Raw genomic sequence first — 24,359 nt, 5'->3', positions numbered from 1 at the left:
GTCTGGGCCACTGAGCTACAGACAGTGAGTTCCCCATGGGATGGGTCCTCAGGTAGAAACACAGAGCACCAACCTAATAAGGAACATCAGCCTGACTGTTCAAATCAACACAGGATTCAGAAGGGATTCTACAAAATCACCATTCCACCAACCAAGCTCCTAATCTAATCAATCCAGGCTTTCAACTTCCCTCACTGGTGAAACTTCTAAGTCTATTAAAATAAAAATTTTAGGCTTCCAAAAGAAAAAAAAAAAAAGCTCTGCTCAACACAGCACAATGTTCGATTTGTAAAAACATATGGTCTGCAGGAAGCACACGATCTTGCTGGCGTAATTCTCATTTACAAGGTCTCTGAACCCTTTAATTCCAACTATCCTAAGAGAGGTTGTGCGCATGTGCTCCTTACGGGCTTCTCTCACCCCATCTGAAAGCAGCTCCTTAAGACTTTCCTCCAACCCACCATATGTCAATGAAACACAATTCTGTTACAGCACAGATTGGAGAGCCAAAAACGTTCACTTGGACAAAAAAAGTATGGAAAAGAAACAGTGAATGAATGTGAACGGGAACTAGGAAAACTGGACTCCAGTCGCAGCTCCTTCACTAATGCTATGCAACTCTTTAAATTATTAAATTTAATAATAACTTATTAAAATTTATCCATTTAAAAGTTGTGCCTCAGTTCCCTCATGTGCTAAATTAGTGGTTCTCAACAAATTTTCTGTCTCTATAAGCCTCTCACAAATAACATTTATGTCACAATTCTCAAAATATCCTGGGGGCACAAAGTTTTTAAAAAGTCTCTCTCTTTTCTTCCGATATCCTCATCACCCCAAAGTGCCCCGCCCACCTCAGGGACTCTTTATGTCATTCTCATTTACTTCTACACAGCAATTTATGAATATCCTTTCATCACGGGAATGTAAGCTTCAGGAGACCAAGCACTTTTGTCTATCTTGTACACAACTGTACTCCCCAAATCTACAAGAGTCCATATCATGGAGCAGGCGCTAGAAATGGTCATTGAATAAATTAGCGTATCAAATGTACCTCCCCAAGAGGGTCTCTTGCTTACTTACTCTCATTTTCCCCCCTGAGGGACTGGAAGTTTCCTCGTTTCTCTAATACAATTTGAAGCCACTTTTCATATACAACATACCTCACTATCAGGGTAGTGACCGTAATACTGAAGCAACATTACAGTACTAGCGCTTTTCTGTTTATTTCATGTAGTGCCAAAACGCTGTTAATACCAATACTACAGTTCAAAAGAATCCAGAATTCATCTAATAGAAGTGAAACTAAATATTTCATGTATTTCAGAAATATAAAGTACAAACATACATAAACATAAATGTTAAACTTGGATTGTTCTAATTATTTGTGATAAGACATAATACTATCCAAAGAATTTACACTAAACAATACTTAAAAAAAGAAAGTTCATCCTAGACAAAACTAAAACCAAATTTTGATCTTATTATTATTAATTACTGGACCTACGGGTGTTCAGGCTACAAAAGAAGACTTAGGGAAAACCCAACAGCTAACTTCAAATATTTGCAGGGCTACTATGTAAAAGATAGGTATGTTTTATTTTGATTGGACACTGAGAAACTGGAATCAAAAGGTAAAAATTACAGAGAGACAGAGCATTGATGTATAAACAAGAACACATTTCTGAAAATTACAGCTATATGAGAGTGAAATAGGCTGCCTTGTAAAGAACTGACCTTCCCATCACTCGAAATGCAAAGATATGAGATGACCATCATATCAATCTTTGCACCGGGTGGGAGGTTAGACTTTTCGACTTCTAAAGCCCCTGCTGAGATTAAATTCCAATACTATTCTGGCACCACTCATCATTCTGAAGGACATTCTGAAGTGAAACCGCCTTTTTACAAACACTACAATTGCATGGTGGTGAGGAATACACTACTAGTAAAGTTTGGTGGTGGTGCCTAGATTTATATGAAGGCACCAGCTGTTTTACCCACTATTGCTTTTGCAGTGATCCCTGAAAGGTCTCTGGGAAGTCCAAGGCTCCTCAGATCACATTGGCAAACTGCAGTTCTAGGGATTCTAATGGCAAAGTTTCTATAAAAAAGAATAAAGAGCAAGGAGGTGAGGAAATAAAAGGAAGGACATCTCTACTTGCCCCTCAAATAAAATCCCCATTCAGTAAGGTTATTTAAGCTAAGAATTCATGGGAATATCATAAACACCATCGGTCAATGACCAGTGTTTAACTCTAATTAAACTATTTTTCATCCCAGAAGAGAAGCTTTTCAACAAAATTATCTTGTAAATTAGACTCTCTGCAAAGACAGTTTGAACGAGTGGCCCTCGGGTGGCACCCGGCTATCACTACAACACCCTCACGGCCCACCAGGAAATGAAAACCACATAGAATCCACAACATTTAATGCGTGAAGCATCTACCTACACCTCACCCTTCTCACTCTACAAAGAGTAGTGCAACTCCCAGCAGCAAGTAGGATTTAGGGAAGGCAGAGCCAGGTCAGAAAACTGTCAAAACCTGTGAAAATGTAAATGTAAAAGCCTTTCCCAATCGACGCTGCATCTTAATTCCAAGGTTATCTCCTTAAGAAAATTTCCTTGAAATTTACATTCCAAATAGAGAGAATGTACCTGGAAATTCTGCATTGAGAGTCTCACAGCAATTTGAAAAAGAAATCTGTGAGCACAGCTTTCAACAGAAGAACCAGCTTCCAGGGAAAGCTCTGTCACTAGCAGAACCTCAGTTGGAGAAGAGAATGGACACCACCTACCTCAAAACGTGTGAGGTGCCAGCGCTGCCTAACATCTACAGAGCCCAACTTTGGGAATGATTCCATGGGAACTGTTTTATCAAATATTTTTATGACTCAGTAGAACCTCTTTGCCCCACAATTTATTGAATCAAGAGCTGCAGTCCTCCCAGTAATTAAGGATAAAAATTACTAAGCACAGAAGCTATTTTAAAAATTAGAATAAAATTCAGTAAGGGCAAGCCTAGAACACTAAAAAAAGTAAAGATACATAAATACATGCTGGAACATGATTATACTTACCTATAATGGACTATTATACACTATATAACTTGTAGGTAAGTGACTAGAAAAGTAACTCTTAAAGATTTTTTAAAGGTCAAAGATAGAAAACACTTGAGATCTTTTAACTGCTCTACTACTTTGCCCATGAATCATTAAACCATTTATTTTAAAAAATATAAAATAACTATGAACAAAGGCTTAACAGACTTTAAAAAGCGGGGTAGAGGACAGGAGAAGAAGAGACGGGAACCAATACACATCAAGTGCACTGGGAAAGTAACAAATACTTTAATGAGGTGAAAAACTGTTTCTTTTTATAAGCCACTGTTGTGTACTCTGCAAACCGAAAATATCTCAAAATTTTAAAATAATGTTAAATACTGCAAATTCACAGTTCAGACATATCAAGTGGTCATTTAACCGTTAAAGCAATAGAGCCCTAAGAGTTGCTGAAGCATGTACTAAGTGAAAAGCACTCATGAATATGATATTCAATTTACACACTCATCTTCATGAGAAACAATTATGGGGGGGCATCTAGAACTCTCCATTGCAGAACAATTTTAAAATAATCTTAATGGCATAAATCAGCTGTAAAAGAGAAGGTGTATAGTATACATCCACATCTGGAAATGGAGTGAGAACAAACTGGATGATTTCTTATAAATATACCAAACTCTGTGGGTATCAGAAATATAGGTTGAACCTTATGAAACTGCCACTTGGGAGGATCAAGAACAGTCCAAATATTGACCATTTCTTAAGGCTCAACCTAATAGCTATCCACAAACATTCCTCTCAAAGTGCCTCCCTCAAGACAAGTATTTCCAAGTTGCTCACTGTGAAATCCACCTCCAAAAGGATAGCCACGGGGATATGAAACACAAAGTCCCTGCCCTTTGGAAGTCTGTGATGTAGATATGCAGACACACATAAGTATCTAATAAAGGGAGGGTGAAACACTTCTGACTGGTGGTTTGGAGATGGCAGACCTCAGCCAGACTCTAAAGGCTGAAGAACACCTCTTCAAGAGGTAGAAGGAGCATTAGTTAGGGTCCTCTCAGAGCAGGTCTGGATTAAGAAGGTTCTGATGGAATTTATATTTGGGGCAGAATCAATGTGGACACTGTACTCGGTACAGGTAGAAGCCATTGCTTTTTTCCACTCGTGGCAATTTTTTTTTTTTGCCTAGAACATTAAGATTTAGTTTCTTCAAACACACTTTTGGTAAAAATGTAAACTTTCTGGAGGGCAATTTGGCAATATATATTAGTTTAAAATATGTATGCCTTCAATGCTACAGCCACTTCTAGGAAATTGCTCTATGAAAACTGTCATACCCACGCACAAGGATTTAGCTATGAAAATACCACAAAATTACTAGGATAGTGAATAAATGGAAATGTAGTTCTTCATTAATAGGAGTCTGGTTCAATAAAATATTTTTACTGATTGAACAAGTACTATGCAGCCATTAAAACAACAGGAATGCGGACCCTTACATACTGACAGGAAAATATTATAATAATAAAATAAAGAAAAAACCCAGCTTGTAGGGCCAGTCCAGTTTTTCCCAAAAGAAAAAAAGTACTAAGATACATATATTTTAAAAGTCTGGATGAATATACAGCTAAACGATACCAGTTTTCCTTAGGTAGTAAGATGAGAGGAGTATTCTATTCTCTGCTTTCTGCACTTTATCTGATTTCTCTCACAATGAGCAATGAAAAGGTGATTTAAAAACTTTTGGGGTGGGGGTGGGAGCGAATTCAGTTTTGTTCTGTTTTAAGAAGAATTTCTTCCCCTGAGTCTATGCCAATTGCTATCTTACTAGATGCCACAGTTTGTGAATTCTGTGTCAAAGCCCTGAAACTATGCCTCAACATTTAGAACTCATGCCATATCCATACTGATTCCATATCCATATACGTTTTAAAAAATATAATAATCAGGGAGGTATAGATGGAGAGCTTTTCAGTGGTTAATGAAAGAGCCTTGTAAGTTATACTTCCAGCATCATGAGCTCTTACAACTGGCTGCTCTGTCTCTTGGGAATCAGAGGAAAAACTGGAATCTTGAAGTCAGGAGCCCAGAGATCTCTGATCTCTGCTTCTAGAATCAGAGCAGACCAAAGAGATGTGATAGGAAAAGGCCAACTGTGGCCTTGAAAACACAACAGCCAATGAAAGCAAGATGATGCGAAAAATAAGAGGAGCCTGCCCATTCTATTGCCATGCAGCCAAGACTCAGATTCTTGAGATCTGGGAAATCTGACACAAAAATGTATTCTTTGGACGATATGATGAAAATAAAAAGAACCCAGGGAAGAATGGAAGAAAAAAATCAGAGGAATAAGGGTCCAACGACTGCCAGATTCAGCATAGATTAATGCCGTGCCAACAGCAAAGTGCAAATGAAGTACAGTCACAGTTCGTAGCATGGCTGAATTTGCAAATATAAAAATAATAAGATGATTGGTAAAGTAACTTCAGCTGCAAGGTAGGCAGAATGTCTTTAAATCATTAACTGGACTTACCTTAAATGCAATGGGCATCCAAGGGACCCCTGCAGCTAGTCCACACAGAGACATAAATACTGGCATTGGTATCAAAAGGCTATAAATGAATAAATTTAAAGAACACAGAGAGCAAGAAGGAAGTCATGATTACAAGAGATCCAACTTCACGTGAATTTACTAGTTGTCAATTACTTATGTGCCTAGGTTATCAGTAAACATGAGTAGTTCAACCATAATGCAGTTTTGTTCCTTAATAAACCCACTTCTTTCCAAGGTCTCAACTCAAAGAATGTCATTCAGAGACCATTTAAGGCCAAAAGTGGGGGCTCATTTGCATATAACCAACCATTCCCTTTGTGATTCGGGTAAGTCAAAGAAAAGGGCAGAATTACCAAGGCATTCCTCTAGAGCACATTAGAATCATCTGGGGAGCTTTTAAAATGAGATGCCTATGTCTCATCCTCAGATATTTTGATTCTATTGGTCTATTGGGGATTCAAAAATCTTGGGCACTAGGATTTTTCAAAGCTCCCCAGGTGTGGACAAAGGTGAAAACCACATTCTAGTAGGAAGCTGGCTAGCTTCTCATCACTCCAAAGATGAATGATTCTGGCTGAACTGTAGTTTATAAAGGATTTTCAGCAATAACCTCCTTCAACTCTAATTTAAGGAACATAAATGCTCCACTTTTCTCACAGTAATAATGGAGCCCTCCCTGAATGTGAAATGACAATCACAATAGGTGACTACTTGTGGTTAATACTGCCTGAACAGCTGGGAAAATGCCAAAATTAAGGTACCCATGTTTGCTATTCTGAGAACATTCCAAAATCCACAATCCTTTTACTGGGAGATTTCCATTTCTTTCCTCCTCATTCCCCTCCAGATGCACTTACAGATGAATAAAAGATGGGAAACAAGAAGACTGGCAGGAGTCCTGGTTACTATGGCAGCAAGTAAATGAAATGCCACAGCTCATGAAACTGATAGTGAGAGCAGGCATCAGGTAGACATCATGGAGCTGTACCTGTCTTGTTGATTGCTCTCCTTCATGCACAATTCAGTTCACTGCCTCCGCCTTATATTTCATCCTGTTCAGAGAGTAGAAGGGGGACAGCACTGGAATGACAGAGAGACCAAGGAGGTACGAATCAGCAAAGGATGTTGACAGTAGAGACAAAAGGGTTATGAGAAAAGCCGATTTAGATTCTGTGAATCTTCTAAGCATCAGTGTACGGGTTTAGCAAAAATATCAGTCTGACTGGGTTAAGAGAAATTTTTTTAAAATATGCCTAGAAAGAATCAGAAACTTGGGCTTTGGCAAGACAGTCAGATTTGCATACCTTGCTGAACAACAGACCAAAAGTGTCTTCACCAACTAAGCCACTGCAATGGTGCGTATTAACTCAAGTGGTGGGAGGAAGGTACTTAACGGGACTACACTGCTCCAAAGAGCAGGGAGGAGAAAGGGCATAAAAGCACAGAGGAACTGAAGGGATCAAAACACCCTTCGAGATTCAGCTACTTCCTAGGAAAAGTGTGCCTTTCCTCCTCTAATCCTATCTTGCAAGTGTAATTATTTAGAAGTACATGTCCTTCCCTAACAAAGCCTCTTCAAGGTTGCTTCCTATTCATCTTTACTAGATGCTGGAGATGAAAAGAACCTGGCACACAGGATGCATTCGATAAACGTTTGATGAATACGTACATCAAAGAATAAATGGAAAGATAGATGAGAGATGGAAGTTACTAACTCTACTTAATTCAACTAGAAAGGAAGAAAGGATTAAACCAAAAAATGAAATAAAATTCAAGGAGAAATAAGATCTTCATTGCAAAAAGGAAAACAGCATATATATATATATAATGCGTATATATATATACATAATGCGTATATATAATGTGTATATATATATATATATATATATATATATATATATAAAGGCAGAGATACATAATAAAGTTAAGCATATCCTGTTAGTCAAAAACAGAGATGTATATGGTCAAGGAACTAGGAACAAACAGGTGGAAGGTGGAAATAAAGACATAGTGGGAGAGACTTCCCTGGTGGCGCAGTGGTTAAGAATCCGCCTGCCAATGCAGGGGACCCGGGTCTGAATCCTGGTCCAGGAAGATCCCACATGCCGCGGAGCAACTAAGCCCATGCGCCACAACTACTGAGCCTGCGCTCTAGAGCCCATGAGCCACAGCTGCTGAAGCCCACGCACCTAGAGCCCATGCTCTGCAACAAGAGAAACCACCGCAATGAGAAGCCCACGCACCGCAACGAAGAGTAGCCCCCCGCTCGACGCAACTAGAGAAGAGCCCGCGCACAGCAATGAAGACCCAACGCAGGCAAAAATAAATTAATTTAAAAAAAAAAACATAGTGGGAGACACGTAAAGGTGCCTCCAAACTTCTAAAGATTCTTGGGACTAATAAAACCAATGGACATTCGACTCCTAGAGTGTACCAGAGAATATAACAAAACTCAGCCTCCAAAAACCTATGAAAACTTCTGGTAACTGAGTCAGCAAGCTTCATGTAGAGACAATAATATTTTACAGATAATCTGCCATAGGGCATGACAATAAAATTTCAAATTAGAACTGGAAGGAGAGTAAAACCCAAAGTAACGACAGTCCTCATTTTGTTGTGTTTATTTCTCCTTCCAGTCTAAAATCAGCAGCATCTACCCTGGAGTACTGCATTCAAACTTGGAGGCCACATATAAAAGTTGTCTAACTCCTAAGATAAGCAGAATTTTTAAACTCCCACTGTGCTTCTGGTTGACAACATGTTCTTTTAGGATAAGGCAGCAACTGGCAACAGGCTCTGAAATTTTAAGCTTCAAATGCTAAGTGAAGAGTGGATACCAGGATTTCCCAGTAAGTTGGAGTATTCAACATAAGCATGTTATGCTCCCTCCTGAAAACCTACTAGAACTACTGTAAAGGAGTGGTTTTTTTGTTTGGTTTTTTTTTTTAATGTACAACTCTGCAAGAATGAGGGAGAAAGGAGGGGAAAACAGCAATTCAATTTTAGAAAAAAAGAAAGCAGATGGAGAAAAGCAGCAATGGGGAAAACCAAGAGTCAACCATATTTACACTGCAGAATTCCCCAAAAGATCTGGGAATTGGCAACACTGAGTACACCTCTGAAAATGCGGGTGAGTGGGGGACTAAAATAAAGTTGGTTGAAAGTTTATGAAAGTTGGTTGGACCCCTAGCTGCATGTTTGGAGGTTGATTCTCTGGAGTGGGTAAAACAGAGAAGTACACAGACTGCAGGACACAGGCACAGCTGTAAGAGGAGATATTATACCAAAAAGGAATTAAGAAAAAAAGGCACATTGCATGCTGAAGACCCCTGTGCTCTTTCTCCCGACTGGCTTCCAGAATGATGGCCCAAGGCCTTTTATCCTTCAAAGAACCTTCTTTGGGGAATCTGACCTGTTCTAAAGAGACTGCAGGAGCCATCCAACCAACAGCCAGGCCCTGAAGGCCCGACAATGAGGCCGACCAACTCCACCCACACATTCAGAGCATTTTTTAGTCCACCCTATTAAACATAAGCAAACCACCAAAGATCAGAACACATTTGTGAAAAGCCTTTTAACATGTGAGACCAAGACAAACAAAATAAAAACTGGAGGAGACAATGCAGAAGGAGAAAACTTTAGCATCTTCAAAGATGAGAAAATACAGCATACATGAAATACAGAACAAGGTTATAAAAAAGAAAGATTTGGGGAACAAAGGATCTCTTAAAAATTAAAAACCTGACAGAAATTTAAAAGAAATTCTTTTTTAACAGAAGGGTTGGAAGATAAAGTTTAGATACACCTCTAGAAAGACCAAAAAGACAAAGATGAGAATTAAAAGACTGTATGAAACCAACTGGACCAGTCCAGAAGATCCAAGACATGAACAAAAGAGGTTCAAAAAGAGGAGAAAAACTACCCCCAAACTGAAGGACACGGGGTTGACAAACTGAAAGAGGCCACTGAGGGCCAGTACAAGTGAAAGAAAAGCTTTCTTCAAGGCACATGATCATGAAATTTTAAAACACAGGGATTAGAAGCTAGAAAAGAATGGTCTTATGTTTACACATTTCTGAAGGAAACTACTTCACAATCCAGAATTCTATATTCAGCCAAACTTTCAGACAAATGAGTAGAATAAAAACACTTTTAGACATGCAAAAACTTTAATTCTAAGGCACTGTAAAATTGAAAAAAAATAAGTAAATGTGTCAGTATTACCAGATTTCTTGCTGTTGGAGAAGGGAGATACAAACATAGAAAGGGGAGGCTAAAAAGAAACCGCTGGTGCTGGTTTACAACTGGAGGCATCAGTAGATGTGTACGTGAACTTCCTAGTTCTGTACACTGACCATGTTTACCTCTGTAAGAATGAGCACACCCAGACCTTAGTTTCTAAATACCATACCCTACTAAATGCCTGATCCTGAATGGGTCAGGGAAAGTACAAGATGAGCCTGGAACACTTTGTTGTGCTGGAAAATAAGGAAGTACTCAAAAAAACGATGGAATGTGCCACAGGACACAAACTAGCCTGAAGGGAGACCTGCTAGCTAAATCTGGAAAACATCTGATCAAAATAATGACAGTAATGAATTATAACCCACTAAATAATACATGAGTTCAAACTGATAAATAAATGGGGAAAAGGGGAAACTCTTGATTTCAGTATAGTAAAAAAAAAAAAAAAAAAAAGTTAGAAAAATCACTGTTTCACACCACCACAGTAATAACTTACTCAGGCAAGAATTATCAATGGGGCTTCCCTGGTGGCACAGTGGTTAAGAATCCTCCTGCCAATGCAGGGGGGACAAGTTCGAGCCCTGGTCTGGGAAGATCCCACATGCCACAGAGCAACTAAGCCCATGCGCCACAACTACTGAGCCTGTGCTGTAGAGCCCGCGAGCCACAACTACTGAAGCCCACACGCCTAGAGCCCATGCTCCACAACAAGAGAAGCCACCGCAATGAGAAGCCTGAGCACCTCAACAAAGAGTAGCCCCTGCTCACAACAACTAGAGAAAGCCCACGCACAGCAACGAAGACCCAACACAGGCAAAAATAAATAAAATAAATAAATTTATTTTTAAAAAAAAGAATTATCAATGGATGCTAAAACTAGGGATTCAAGCTTGATGAGGAATAAGTTATTTACATAAACTCTATCTCCCCACAATTTACTTATTACCAAAGGGGAAAACATTAACTAGACAGTGGAGAGACCTGATAGGTACCACCTCAATCAAGTATCAAAGTTAATGTCAACAATAATGAGACAACACAACACATGCCTCTCAGTGTGAGGCTTTGAGGACATATTATTGCTTACGCCGTAGTCCTGCCAAAAATGCATATTGTGAATCAAATCATGAGGAAACAACCCTAAATAGGGGTGGCATTCACAAATGACTGGCCTCTAAACTTCAAAAATATCAATACCACAAAAGACAAAAAGAACAGCTGAGGAACTATTTCAGACTAAAGGAGATAGACACAAGAGCTAAATGCAATGAACTGGTTTCCAAACTTAAAAAAAAAAAAAGTTGCTATAAAAGAACATTATTGAAACAGCAACATTTGAATAAAGACCTTAGATTAAAATATCGTACCAGTTACTTTCCAGATTTTGATCATTATATTGTGATTATCCTTGTCTTAAATATATCCCTAAGTACTTAGAAGGTAAAGGGGAATGATGTCTGCAACTTATGTTTTCAAACGGTTCAGGAAAGTGTCTAATGAGAGAATGACAAAGAAACTGTGGCAAAATGTTAACTACTATGAATCTGGATGAAAATGATTCCTGAGTTCTTCAAACTATTCTTGCAACTTTCCTATAATTTGGAATTATTTCAAAATTAGGAATGAAAACACTAAGAATATTTTTATTTATTCAATGTTTCATATACAACTCAATTCTCAGTCAGTATTTGCAAGTCCATGTTTACCAAGGTAAAGAATGGCAATAATTGGTGGGGGAAACCCACTGGAACTCTTCATGAGCCAAGAGAAAAGGAACTGAGATACAACCTTTTGAGGGTAGACATGTGTTCATATTGAAAATACTTAGTCACAGAAGTGTAAATTTTTCATTTTATTCAAAGTTGGTACAGAAGTGCTAACATTTCCATAAAATAATTACTATACTTCAGTTACAGGACAAAATACCACAGAAAGGAATATACTTTGCAAGAAATGTAGTTCATCTTAAATTTCCAAATACTTTTAAAGGCTAATGCAGCAGCTGGCAAAATAACACATAGTACACAAAGAACAGTGTATTTTACAGAGTCAGTAATGAAAACTGACAGCTCTTTAGCAGATTTGCTTCATTTTTTTCATTTTTAAACAGTAACAACACTTTTAAAAACACATTAAACCAAGATCATACATGTCTACAATTTAAAAAATAAGATTGTATACAATAGGTTAGAATAAGTCAAGTTAGAATTGTCATGTATGGTTAACAATCCTAAATCTACAATTTTAATTGTATTCCTTTCAATATGGAAGTAACCTGGTTTATACCAAATTCTACTTTCTGCTTGCAACTAAAACATTGTACAGTGAGATGGACCTGATCAGTCAAACCTTACAAAAAAAAAAAAAATGCTGTGGACAATGAAGGTACCCTGGAAATCAGTTTACAATTCAAAAAACTCACCAATAACCCAACAACTTCATTTAAAATCACATTTGGTCTACAATGCATAACTGACAAAACAATCCATGTATACAATACACAACCCCAGTGCACAGACTGGTCTCTCACAGAACATCTGAACAAAGCTTAAGAGGCAGGACACTGGGAAAAACATTTTTCAATGTAGACATCTTTTAAAAATGCATTAATACTTACATATCAAAATTACTAGATAAAAGCAGCAGTACTCTGCTGACATTTGGCTTAAAAATAAAGGAATGAATGAAGCAATTTCACAGGATATTAGAAAAGGAATTGGTTTTCTTCTTGAAGAAGACTACTAACTTTTGCACAGCAACTATTTTTGATATCCACCTTATCAAAAAAAAAAGGAGAAGAAGAAGCACTGAGAAGCCTAACATAGTTCATATGTGATTGCCAACATAGGTCCAGGCAACAGAAAATGGGATGTCCAAGCAAAGAATGGGTAAATCCTCGCTTTATTTTGGAACTCTGTTGGCAATCTATAAACTGAAGCAATATTGGTGGGGGAAAGCAGGGCAACAGATTCCATACCATCATCTGACACTAATGTAATATGTCATTATTTAAAAAATAAAGCTTTTGCATTTTAACAACCCCACAGAAAAGTCCATGAGCAAAAGACTTGTTGATCTGTTTGCCACTCAAAAGTTAGAGATCTCACAGTGAAATTAGAAAATTCTATTTATACATATTTACACCGCTAGGACTACTTTCACCTAGACTAATTAAAGCAATTTTCCATGGAATTACAGATGAAAGATATTCTGCCAAAGGAATCTTCAAAAGCATCCTTTAAGTTCTTAAAAACTATTTTAAATTTTAAAACAAAATTTAAAGGTACAGAACACATTCTACACAGGACTAACAGGTTATTACTGCTTTGCCTTATCACATATTGTTAAGCCAAAGATGTTCCTCAAACCTCTCCTTTCTCCTGCATTTCTGGTACTCCTCTCCAGTAACCCCACCGAAGCCTGAGGTTTTACATTCTTAAAAAATGCTGTAGGTCCACAACCTGGCGACTTTTGGCTAGAGGGGGTAAGTCTCTCCCTCAAAGTGCTCAGGTTAATTCTTCTAAAACATGTTCCATTAGTCTATACCAGCTTTAATCTTCATTCCATATATTATTAAAGTTGATTATCTCTAAGAAGATAAACATACAAAATAGAGGAGAGTGGGAACAAAGATAGTCACTTCTCTCCATCCTTAGAGTCCTTCCATCTTTTGACATACAGGCAAAATCCAAGACACAGATGTATTTATTCATTGTTTACAAACAGGGACTATTCAGGTGAAGAAAGTGACGAGTAAAATAAGGATAATGTCGAGTTCAAGAAAACACATTATTTTCTTCTTTTGCATGCATATTCACAGATTTCATCTAATCTAGTCTTGAAGCGGGTAATGAGACAGGCAAAAGAATCCTTTAGACTCTTACAACCATTGTGAAAAGCAAAGTACTTCATTTGGCAGATCTGTCTCAGTTAGTTTGATGCTCGTAACACTTGGATCAAATTCTACTCTATTAAAATGAAGTGCAGTGAAGCATATGAAAAAATAACTTCATTAAGTTTAGATTAAATTTACACAAAGATTAAAGATTAGTATTTGCCCTATTAAAATGTGAGATTTCTCCATGTTTTCAGGGTACTATTGACGGGAGGTAAAATTTCCTAAAGATTTATGATTAAAAAAAAAAAATCCAATGGCTCTACAGCTTAAAGCAGAAGTCTGTCAAAATGTTCCACCCACCAAAAACCTAGAAGTCTGTCCCTGTTTCTCAAATTCCAGATTGCAGGAAAGAGCCCACAGACCCCATTTTAGCTAGTAACCCCCCAATACAATTGCAGTATTCTTGACACTGGTATTCTCTCCTCCACCAAAGCAGTACAAACGTACTCAGATTAGAACGCTGAATCCCTTATGATTTAGGACCCCTATCTTAGGTACCTCACTGTCTAGGGCTTTCAGTACTGCGGTCCTCATTCTGACAACTCGAGACAAACCCATGGTGGGCTTTTTATGCCTGGCACTTGTGGGATAATGAGAATACTGTTAGTCTTGTGCTTTCTACATGTGGAGTTACAAATATGAGGGAACATGGTTTTGTGCTTTCTATGGACACTTACTTTCAGCTTTTTCCTTATCATGGAATGTGAAACTGTTGTCACATATATGTTCTCAGATATGCCTATCCAACCTACACTGGAAAATGATAAAGTTAAAATACACTCACAGAATAAGTAACCTTAAATTTTTAATTAAGGATATAAAAGAAACAAATACAGATGAATAAATAACATTTAAGCTGCAACACAAACCAGACTTACCTGGTTCCTTGAACTTAAACAGAGACTGCATATAAAGTATGTAAATATAAATGTATTTCCTTCACTAGCTATAACAATATTTAAAAAGAGGAATTGTAACAAATAAGAGTTATCTATCAAGAAAGGGAAAGGTGTGAACTAGCAGATTCAATATTGGCAACCAGAAGGCACTAATCAAAACATAAATTTCAGAAGATGATTATATTATGGAATACCCTACAGAATGGCCTTTGCCAATTGGGGGTTTCAATAATATAGATAGCAATGAGCTTAATTTCAGTTTCCAACTAGTATAACAAAAAAGTGAGTTATTAAGGAACATTCCACTTATAGAGGTATAGGCTACACTGATATATTGGAAAATTATCCAGAGTAGTTTGTCCAGAGGCAATAAAAAAAAGTAAACACTCCTTTATCCAGCAGCACTAGGGTACAAGGTGAATTTCCAACATAAGTCTCCAACAAAGGTGTGGTTACCTACTGTCAACTTGTGCTGTTGCCGAAATCACTGGAAAATGTATTTCCCTCAATGACAGAGTTCACTTACTGTAAACTGTCTTGAACTGGGGTGGGGGGCTCCGTTATCCTGGGCAACAATTATAATACAGTGCTTCTCTGAGGAGAGCAAAGCACTGCTCCTACACTAACAAGAATCTGAGACCACTTTGCTTTGTCTTGACTTATTCTAGCATCCCTCTCTTCAAACACGCTATATATCCAGGTAACCAAACCAAACTTTTAAAAGTCATTACATAAATTAAGGTTATTGGTTTAAGTCAAGTCTCAGATTATGGTCCTCCCCGAAAAAGTAAAGTGCACGAGATGAGTAATGATACAGATACATCAAACCTTTTTTGTTTACTTCTGAGTAAAAGACTATATGCCAATGGTTAAGCCTGTTAGTTACCAGATAAATGGGGTGCTTAACCCAAAACAATAAGCTAAATCCTATCTTTTATAAAGGATTTGAGATGGAAACAAACATTAATTATATCAATTCTCTTAACATTCCTTTAAAGGTGAATCAGTAGTTTAAAGCCTTATTCCCAGCACTGGAGAGAGAAGTTTAAATAAAAGCATTTATATGACAACGTGAATAATGGTATGGGACTCAGTGCTGGCAAAGTCCATCAATTATTTTGAACCTTAGCTAAATTCTGTTCTGGAGTCAAAGTAGTTGAGTATCTACTCTTCCAACAGAGGTGAGAGTTTGACAAAAAGCATACCAAATTAAGAGAAGTTAGCTTAATGGAGGAAAAGGGGTTTGCAGCCCTGAGTTAAGTCAACCAAGAAAACCAAACGTAGTGATCAAAAGATTACTTCTTATGTAATCCAGCTTCATACCTAACTAGTACAAAAGGGTTTCTCTATATGCCAACTGACTAGTTCCAACTTTTTACCTTTAATTACTGCAAGAACAAGGCTTTTCGGCATCAAAACAAACTCCATTCCTCTCTACATTGTGATACCATCATTTCAAAGGGACTGGTGTGAATTTAACTATTCTTGCCTCCTAATTTTTGAAAAATGAGTTTCGAGAATAAAATACTGATGAATTATTAAGGGCTTTTATTGTTAGTGAACACAAAGTCTAAGAAAATAATTCTTGAGAACAGTTTAAGCTAATAGAAATTTAGTATATTTAAACACAACTATATTTAGTGAATCACTATTTGGATCCAGACCTTCAAATATGGGGCAAAGCAGCACTTCTGCACACCATGACAATAAGCCTGAAAGAAAGTGAATTAAGCTGACAAAAGATCAAAATAGGAATCTGTTAAGTGTTGAAAGAATAGGTGAATAATTAAAGCAATGTGAGGGAAGACAAATAAAGGGGGAAACCAGTCTCTCTGAATGGTAGGTAGGCATACACACAAATAGGAATATATCCCATTTGTAAAGTCTGCTCAGGCTAATGTCAACATTAAAATGACTTGAACAATTTAACACCTGGCTAATGATAAATCTTATGAATACTGAAGCCTAAAACCATTTTTTTCTACTAAAGTATCATTATGAAATATCAGTCATTTTAACCTCAAATATGTTAATAAACTCATACTTTACGATATTCAACATCAAACCAGGGTTTAACAAGCTTGATCTTATTCACTGTACCCTAATCTATATGCGGAGGGGTTTAAACTAGGTGATAGCAAAGATGCCTCAAGTTCTAGGGTTCAATGAATATGATTCTACATCTAACACATTTTAAGCTAATTTTGTCTTCTGTTAAGTCTGCATCACCCAGGTACTTCTCAGCATCTCACTTAATAGTGTTTCTGACTTCTTAAGAAAATTTTGTCCTGGCAAGTCTCCGTACTCATGTAATTTAACAATGGTCTTTATACATCTCTCAACCCAAACTCAGGAAATGCTGAGGTGTCACTACTAGATACCCATGTGGTCATTTTCAGCCATCATACCTCAGATGAAAATGACACATGGGCGTAAAGTATAAGAAAAGCAAGTAAGCCGAATACTGCCAAGTGGGAACATTGATGGGTCTAACCTTTTAATAGTTAATAATATAGCAGCTCTATAGTGTGGTAAAGAATGAGAATAACCCATACGCTACATTAAATGATATCTAAAGAGAGAGGGGGAAGATCCACACACCCAATATAGGGAAGACAGCAATGGACTGAGAAATGTAGAGACTTAAAGGTTCTAATCACCCTGGACAAGACTTTCAAGCCCCCACTTAGCCTCAGGTTGGAGAACTGAGTAACAACCTTCCCACTCAATTTTTAAAATGTGAAGTTTCATGGAGTGATGGGCCCCCACTAATTACTTGACTTGCCATCCCCAAGAGCTAGGGCTTTGTGACCCAGGCCAGCCTCTTTGTGCAAAAAGACAATGGATCCTTTGAGCCAAGTGAAAAAGAAGCCTTGGGAGATCAGATCTGCTGGATTTAGGCCAAAGGACACAGCACCATTGCTACTGCTTGATGCTTCTCTAACCAAAAGATAAGAGTGATAACCTCACCAGGAAAGAAAGGCTGGGGAAAAAGACTGGCTCAGCTGTTTCAAAAGCCGTTTACTGTCTTGGGTAGGAGGACAAAATATTCTTAGATGAACAGGGAAATTAGAGGTCCCACAAAGGAACCAATAATCATTCTGCATGTCAGGGTAATAAGCTCTTCTCATCAGATCTGGAGACTAAGATTGCCTGAGAGGACAAAAATCTAAGAACTGGGGATACCATTAACAGCAGATAAGACAATATTTTTCTCCACCTTTGAACACCAGTGTCCTCGCTTCATTTTGACTCGCAGCTAACCATTGTAGTCAATCACTCTTAGCCAATTCTGAACTTCAGCTTGAGCCAATATGAAAACATATACATGTTAATGTCTAGGTATCAATGTCATCATTTAGGACCCATTTAGTTAGTGTAAAGTATGACTATTTTGCTAGCTTTAAGACAGACCACGTATCATTCCATGAACAATCATTCTAATGAAATACAGACTGAAGAACGGTCCCCTGAAATGAAGTTGCAATCAGGAATTCACATACTTATTCAAGCACATTATCTACTACTGGGAAGCAATAAGAAGGGCAAGCTTCAGGGACTTCAGTCTAAATAAAATGTTTATACTGGCAAGAATAAACAATCCTAATGGATATGCTAATAATCATTCCTTATTTACAAACATTAGTACTCTAAACTTGACCTACTGCTATATACACATGAATAGACACAAGATGATGTATTTTATGTATCATACTAAGACAACAGCAGAGAGAAGGTAGGGGGATGCTAATATCCCAAACTATTAGGAGTCAACATTAAATAAAGGGGGGAAAAATCCACTTAAATACCACCTATTCATTTATGCTTTTAATAGAAGGGGTAAGAAGGCTGCTCAGCCAATATGTCAATCCTCACTGCTGAGTTACACAGCAAGGTGTTCAGAGTCAAAGAAAAATTTTAATTCCTACAACTTAATGTCAATTTGAAAAATCTAAGATCCTGTTATTTCCCCCAATATCAAAAAGCTGTCTCAAAGGAAGAACAGTTCCTTTGAGAAAAGAAGAGGACAAACCATGAATCCAGATTTGGACACCTGGTTTTCTGTTCTTCCCAACAGACTTTGTAACCTTGGACATGTCACAGCCTCAGCCTCCACACAAGAAAAGGATGGTCCTTATTTTTATTTGGCCCCCAGCTTATAAACCTTAAGAATGAAATTGAGAACAAAATTCCACAAGGCACTCTAATAAGCTCTCAGAAACCATACTATTCGTACATGAATTATTTTTTCATCTACAGACTCAGTCCTTCAGAAAGCCCCCTGGAGATGGGAAGACATTATGCTACCTGATAATTTCTAAAATCAACTTTGAACTAATCAAATCCATCATAATGAAACTAGTTTATAAATACAAAAAAATTTAAAGTCATTAGGACTGAGTTTTGATTCAAAATCTACAAAAATATCTAAAAAAGTAATAATTTTCCCCTGAAGAATAAAGGTTAATAAAATCATGCAATTTAAAAAATATCAGAGATTACAGAAAAATCAAAGTAGATACACAATTAGTTTCCTTCATCTGTCATGGAGGAAAAAGGACAGGACACACAAAGAACTACCTAATCTGTAGAGCTTTTCTCAAACGTCTTTCGTACCCTGTCCTCATGAAGGGAATCAGCCTGTGAAAAATGGATTCTCTTCCAGGAAGGCTGTAACTGGGTACGAAGCCATGTCAAGATAGAGGGTCCTACAATTAACGCAAGTCCTGTAATCTCCTCTACAAGACACACTACTAAACCCGTAGAAGTTCTTGTTCATGGCACCTCTTGAACATGCTATCCATTCTACAGAAAAACTATACTGACAATCCACCAATGGCAAAGCGTGCACTCTTGAGTTTTCTGTTACTGATGGCCAGTTTGCATCGAAATATCATCACACTCTAAGTCACTGTTAACTTTTTAAGCAAAAATGTAGAGGCTGTGTACACATGGTAAGTCTTTTGAAAAAAAAGTAAATCGGGGAAAAAAGACTTATCAAGGATACAATATGATCTGAGAATTAAATTTTCACTCTAAAAACTCAACTGCAATATCTCATGATCTAATCAAGTAGGGCGACCCAGCACAAAGGCAGAGTTAATTCTTCTTCAAATTTCCGGACATATCTTCCAAATGGATCCACTTGGGAAGGTACCTGGCTAATAAAGAATGTTACCAAATGACAAGAACAAAGCTAGAGAATTAATGAAGTATGAGAACATGAAAATTCCAAGTGAACACACGGCAAAAAGTCCGATATTTAGTATTAGACTATCACCTGTTCAGCTTAGTCAATCAAATGCTGCTTAGGAGATGCTAATTTCCAAACTATATAAATGATCTTAATTTGGTCAGTAAATCTGGGGATCATCAGCAATGTTTACTTCATTTTCTCCCCCATAATCATTTACAATACAATCATGACATACAACTTTATAAAGACAGACTTGGTGGTCATTTGAGTATGGTTCACTTAAACTTCAAAGTAGGAAAAAAAGAAAAAAACAACTGGAACAAACTTTTTCCCAACATTCCATATACTGGTGGTACAAGAATAGCTACAGGAAAACATTCTTCGTCCTTTCTTTCAGCATTCAGAATCCATAGGCTCATGCTAACAAAACAAACCTGGCAAACGAACTTGCCCTGAAACAAGCACATGTTAGATTTTCAGTACATAATTGATTATACAATGTCTACAAATTCAGTTTTTTAAAACGGAAGTAGGGATTACAGAGAGAGAAAAAACTTTAAAATGAGCAAGTCTTCTACTTCAGGGTAAGAAGGCCTACCAAGATTTGGCAGTGCAGACAGTATATCTTATTCGTGATATCTTAGCATATATTCTGCTCTAAGTGCTCTATGAGAATAATTGGTCTCTCCTTACTTTGGTATGGAAAATTTTAAACCACATTTGCACAATTCAGTCTGTTAAACAAGTTTTACTTCATTTAGATTGAAATTTTACTTTCATCCATCTCTGGGAAAATAAAGTCTTGCAAATAGATGATTTTTCTGCTAAGTAAAATTTGGCTAAAACCTACAGCGTAAACAATGCCTGAGAGATGCAACAGTTACATAGGTGTTTTGTTTTTTGTTTTTTTGTTTTTTTTCAAAGACCAGTATTTTCTTAAGTTAGTGTCTCATCATATCCTTAAAAGTTCATAAGGAGAAATAAACAAACATGAAAATTCCAAGTGAACACACAGCAAAAAGTCCAATATTCAGTATTAGTTTAACTTGTGGAGTTTCTTCCAACATTTGTAAACAAACAGCCTCCTCCTCCATCAGGTCTCTGAGACTCCTCTTGCTGAGGCTCTTACTTTTAAAGCCACAGAACCAATCTATGAACTTCCAGTACCGGCCTCCATCCTCTGTTTCTTTCTTTCTCTCTTTCTCACCCATGAGAGCTGCTTGCCCATTGGAATAAGCATCTACAGGTGTTTCTGCCTCTGAATGACCTAAAGAAGCCACTGGGTTGCCCTCCTCTCTGCAGGTCACCAACAGATTAACATCTTCAGGCTGCAGGCCCTTAATGCTATCTTCAGATTTCCCATTGGGAATGACGTGGTTGACAGCCTCACTATTCTCACTGCATCTCAGGATGCTCTTCTCTTGCATTTTGTATGGTTCTTCTTTTGGAGAGCAGCTCTCCTTTACCACCAGGCTCTTCTTAGACCAAAAGGTGGTGGTACGAATCTGTTCCTTCGTAGGAGGTGGCGTGAGAAGGCTAACAATTACAGTAATGAGTCCTGTGACCCAAAACAACGCTGTGGCCACGTACATGTAATGGATGTCTTTGATGAAGCCTGGCCTGTCATCAGGTTGGTCACATTCTGGGGCACGGTAGGCAAAGGCCAGTGTCAAACGGACTGCTCCAAGAACAAAGCCAGCCATTCCACCATAGAAAGCCCCTTGTTCATTGCAACGCTTCCAGAAAATCGCCAGAAGGAACAGGGCTGCAACTGGGGGCGTCAGGTAATCTGCCACCTCCTGAATGTAAAGGTACATCTGGCCTCCTTGCATCTCCACGATGATGGGCACCCATGCAATGCTGATCACTACCATAAAAGCCACAAATATCCTCCCCACAATCATTAGTTCCCGGGAGCTTGCACTCTTGCGGATGAGTTTGTACACATCGAGGGTGAATATGGTACTGGCACTGTTAAAGATAGAGTCCAAGTCACTCATCAGAGCTGCAATCATCACTGCCATCATTAAGCCCCGGAGGCCCACAGGAACCAGCTTCATCACCAGGCGTGGGTAAGCAATGTTAGAGCACCCAGCTCTGCTTCCACACACTTGCATGCAGTGCTCTGGGTTGATGCAAGCTATATCATCAGCAAACAGTATCCTGGAAATCATTCCTGGGACAACTATGATAAACATTGGCAGAAGCTTCAAGAAGCCAGCCATCAGAGTAGAGCCTTTGGCATGAGCAATGTTTTTAGCCGCTAGGACCCTCTGCACGATGACTTGGTCAGCACACCAGTACCACACCGAAGCTGGGGTCTGCCCAAGAATGAATCCAGGCCAAGGAACGTCTTCATCTGTTGGATTCCGCAACATTTTCAGTGCATCTTTCTTAGGGTGGACATTACAAGAATTTGTGTTGGAAAGGTTGTATGTCAACAAGATGGAAGTGACATTGGGTGAGGCCAACATGTACCTTCTCTTAACTTCCTCAAACCCGCCAATCTCCATCATGCTAATAATCATAAGTGTGAGTGCCCCAACGATCATGAGCAGAGCCTGCAGAGTGTCTGTGTAGATCACCGCAACAAGGCCTCCGGTGACAGTCAGCAAAGCAGTCATGCCAATGAGTAGGATGACAGACACATAAAGGTTCCAACCCAAAGACTCCTGGATAAAGAGGGCACCCGAATACAGATCCACTGAGAGCTTGGTGAAGATATAGAGAATCAGAGACAACGCTGCGAAATAGACCTGAATCCTATGGCCACCAAATCGCTTGGACAAGTATTCAGGCATGGTGTATACCCCTGACCGGATGTAAATCGGGATGAAAACCCATCCCAGAAGTTGCAAAAGCAGTAAGGCATTGAATTCCCATGCGCCCACTGCAAATCCACTTGCAGCTCCAGATCCTGCCAGCCCAATGAAGTGCTCACTCCCAATATTGCTCACAAACAGAGAGGCACCAATTGCTACCCAGGTCATAGAGCGCCCCGCCAGGAAGTATCCACTGACAGTGCTTCTATTAGATTTCCACATGGCAAAAAAACCAATGCACATGACCAGGATAAAATACAGGGCCACTATGGCAATGTCTGCTGTCTCCAGTACAGCCCTCATTTTGGTAACTTTGTGAATAAAAGTGTCCAGTGACAGAAGTGTCCAACTTTTTATTTACTCATTAGTAACCCCAGCCAAGTCTGTAAACCATACGTGAACTGGACTACACAGAGCAACACAGCAGGTCAAAGTCTTTGTCCTTTGGTTTGCTGTCTTGATGGTGGCGGTTGTGATAAACTTTGAAGGAGACAGTTTAAATTTTCCTCCGCTTCTTAATTGGGATTGAGAACTTAGCTCGTACTCTTAATCCACTCTCCACAAGACCATCAGCATTTACTCAGGTGCTGGAGGAGAAATTCTGAGTTGCAGCTAAGTCTAGTGAAGCCTACTGTACCAACCCTGCAAGGCAGCAAAGACAAAAGACAAAGATTGAATTAGAGGAGGGGCTCACCAAGCGATGAGGAAACTTTCAGTCTAGCAAAACGGCGCAACAAGACATTATAAAAAGAAAAAAAAAAACTTTTAAAATATATGTACTTTAGTTCCACAGGAAAGAGTGATCCATACTATCACATCTGATACTTAAAGTCAGGGAGAATAGTTATCATTTTGAACTAAGAACAAAAATTCATCGACCTCCTAACTAAGTGGCTTAACTTCTCTGGCAACTAAGAACTGCCCACCATGACACTGCCCTTTCTTGTCTTAGTGTGGTAGTCTCAGATTGGAAAGGCACCAAGGTCTTAAAGCACCTTGAGGGCGGGGGGGGGGGATGACACTAATTATTCATAATAAATAAGGGCACCAAAATGAATCTTCAAATACTGTGAATCCTAAGAGTAATGTATTTTATAGCCAGTTAGGGTCCTGGACAGAACAGGTATTTACTAAGTGTTATCATCTACCCCCAAACACAATACCAAGTCCTGCTTAGTCTGTGCAGACTACTGTTACAAAATTTTCCTAGATTCCTACTACAAATGTACATCTGTGCTAGTCATCATATATTACCCTAGAAATTGTGACATGACTCCTGCCCTAAGGGGAAACAAGATGTTCCACACAAAAAAACTAGGAACATACAACTTATAAACAACCCTAAAATTTTACTCTGCTAGCTAGAAGGAAGACATTGAAAAAAAGATTTGTTTAATGTTTAAGAAAGTAATTTCCTTCCCTTCCATTTCATCAGGCATTATTTCCAAGAGAACCTCTGAGAAGATAAAGGCACTGACTCAAGGTTTGATTTTGCTGAATAATTTTTCCTTTTAAATGCTTTCTTGTTGAAGCGTATACAGAGCAAGGAGAGGAGGAAGAAAGAGAAAATTTTTCTGGAAGACTGAAAAATAACGTCATTATTATTATATCTTCCAAACCTAAACAAAACAGACATCTATAAACCATTAGATAATAAATTATCTTCAATAAGTCAATCAGA

General features: G+C 38.3%; 2 protein-coding genes across 7 annotated transcripts in view; both read right to left on the bottom strand.

Annotated features, from left to right (window-relative positions):
* Positions 1 to 24,359, bottom strand: part of MRPS6 (mitochondrial ribosomal protein S6) — a 64,457-nt gene that overhangs the window by 19,124 nt on the left and 20,974 nt on the right. The gene's annotated exons all lie outside the window — the stretch shown is intronic.
* The window catches only part of SLC5A3 (solute carrier family 5 member 3), a 33,641-nt gene continuing 20,983 nt past the window's right edge, over positions 11,702 to 24,359 (bottom strand). For 4 of the 5 annotated variants that reach the window (XM_036850469.1, XM_036850471.1, XM_036850468.1 and 1 more), the window contains exon 2: positions 11,702 to 23,320. In XM_036850469.1, coding sequence (XP_036706364.1) covers positions 20,825 to 22,981 — 2,157 coding nt within the window. In that variant the 5' untranslated portion in view covers positions 22,982 to 23,320 and the 3' untranslated portion in view covers positions 11,702 to 20,824. The remainder of the gene's footprint in view (positions 23,321 to 24,359) is intronic. The other variant, XM_036850467.1, reaches the window with a different exon arrangement.

Source organism: Balaenoptera musculus, chromosome 4, assembly GCF_009873245.2.
Source record: "Balaenoptera musculus isolate JJ_BM4_2016_0621 chromosome 4, mBalMus1.pri.v3, whole genome shotgun sequence".
Taxonomy (NCBI): Eukaryota; Metazoa; Chordata; class Mammalia; order Artiodactyla; family Balaenopteridae; genus Balaenoptera; species Balaenoptera musculus.
Note: the sequence above shows the minus strand (reverse complement) of the source record. Positions and strands in the feature narration are given on the sequence as shown.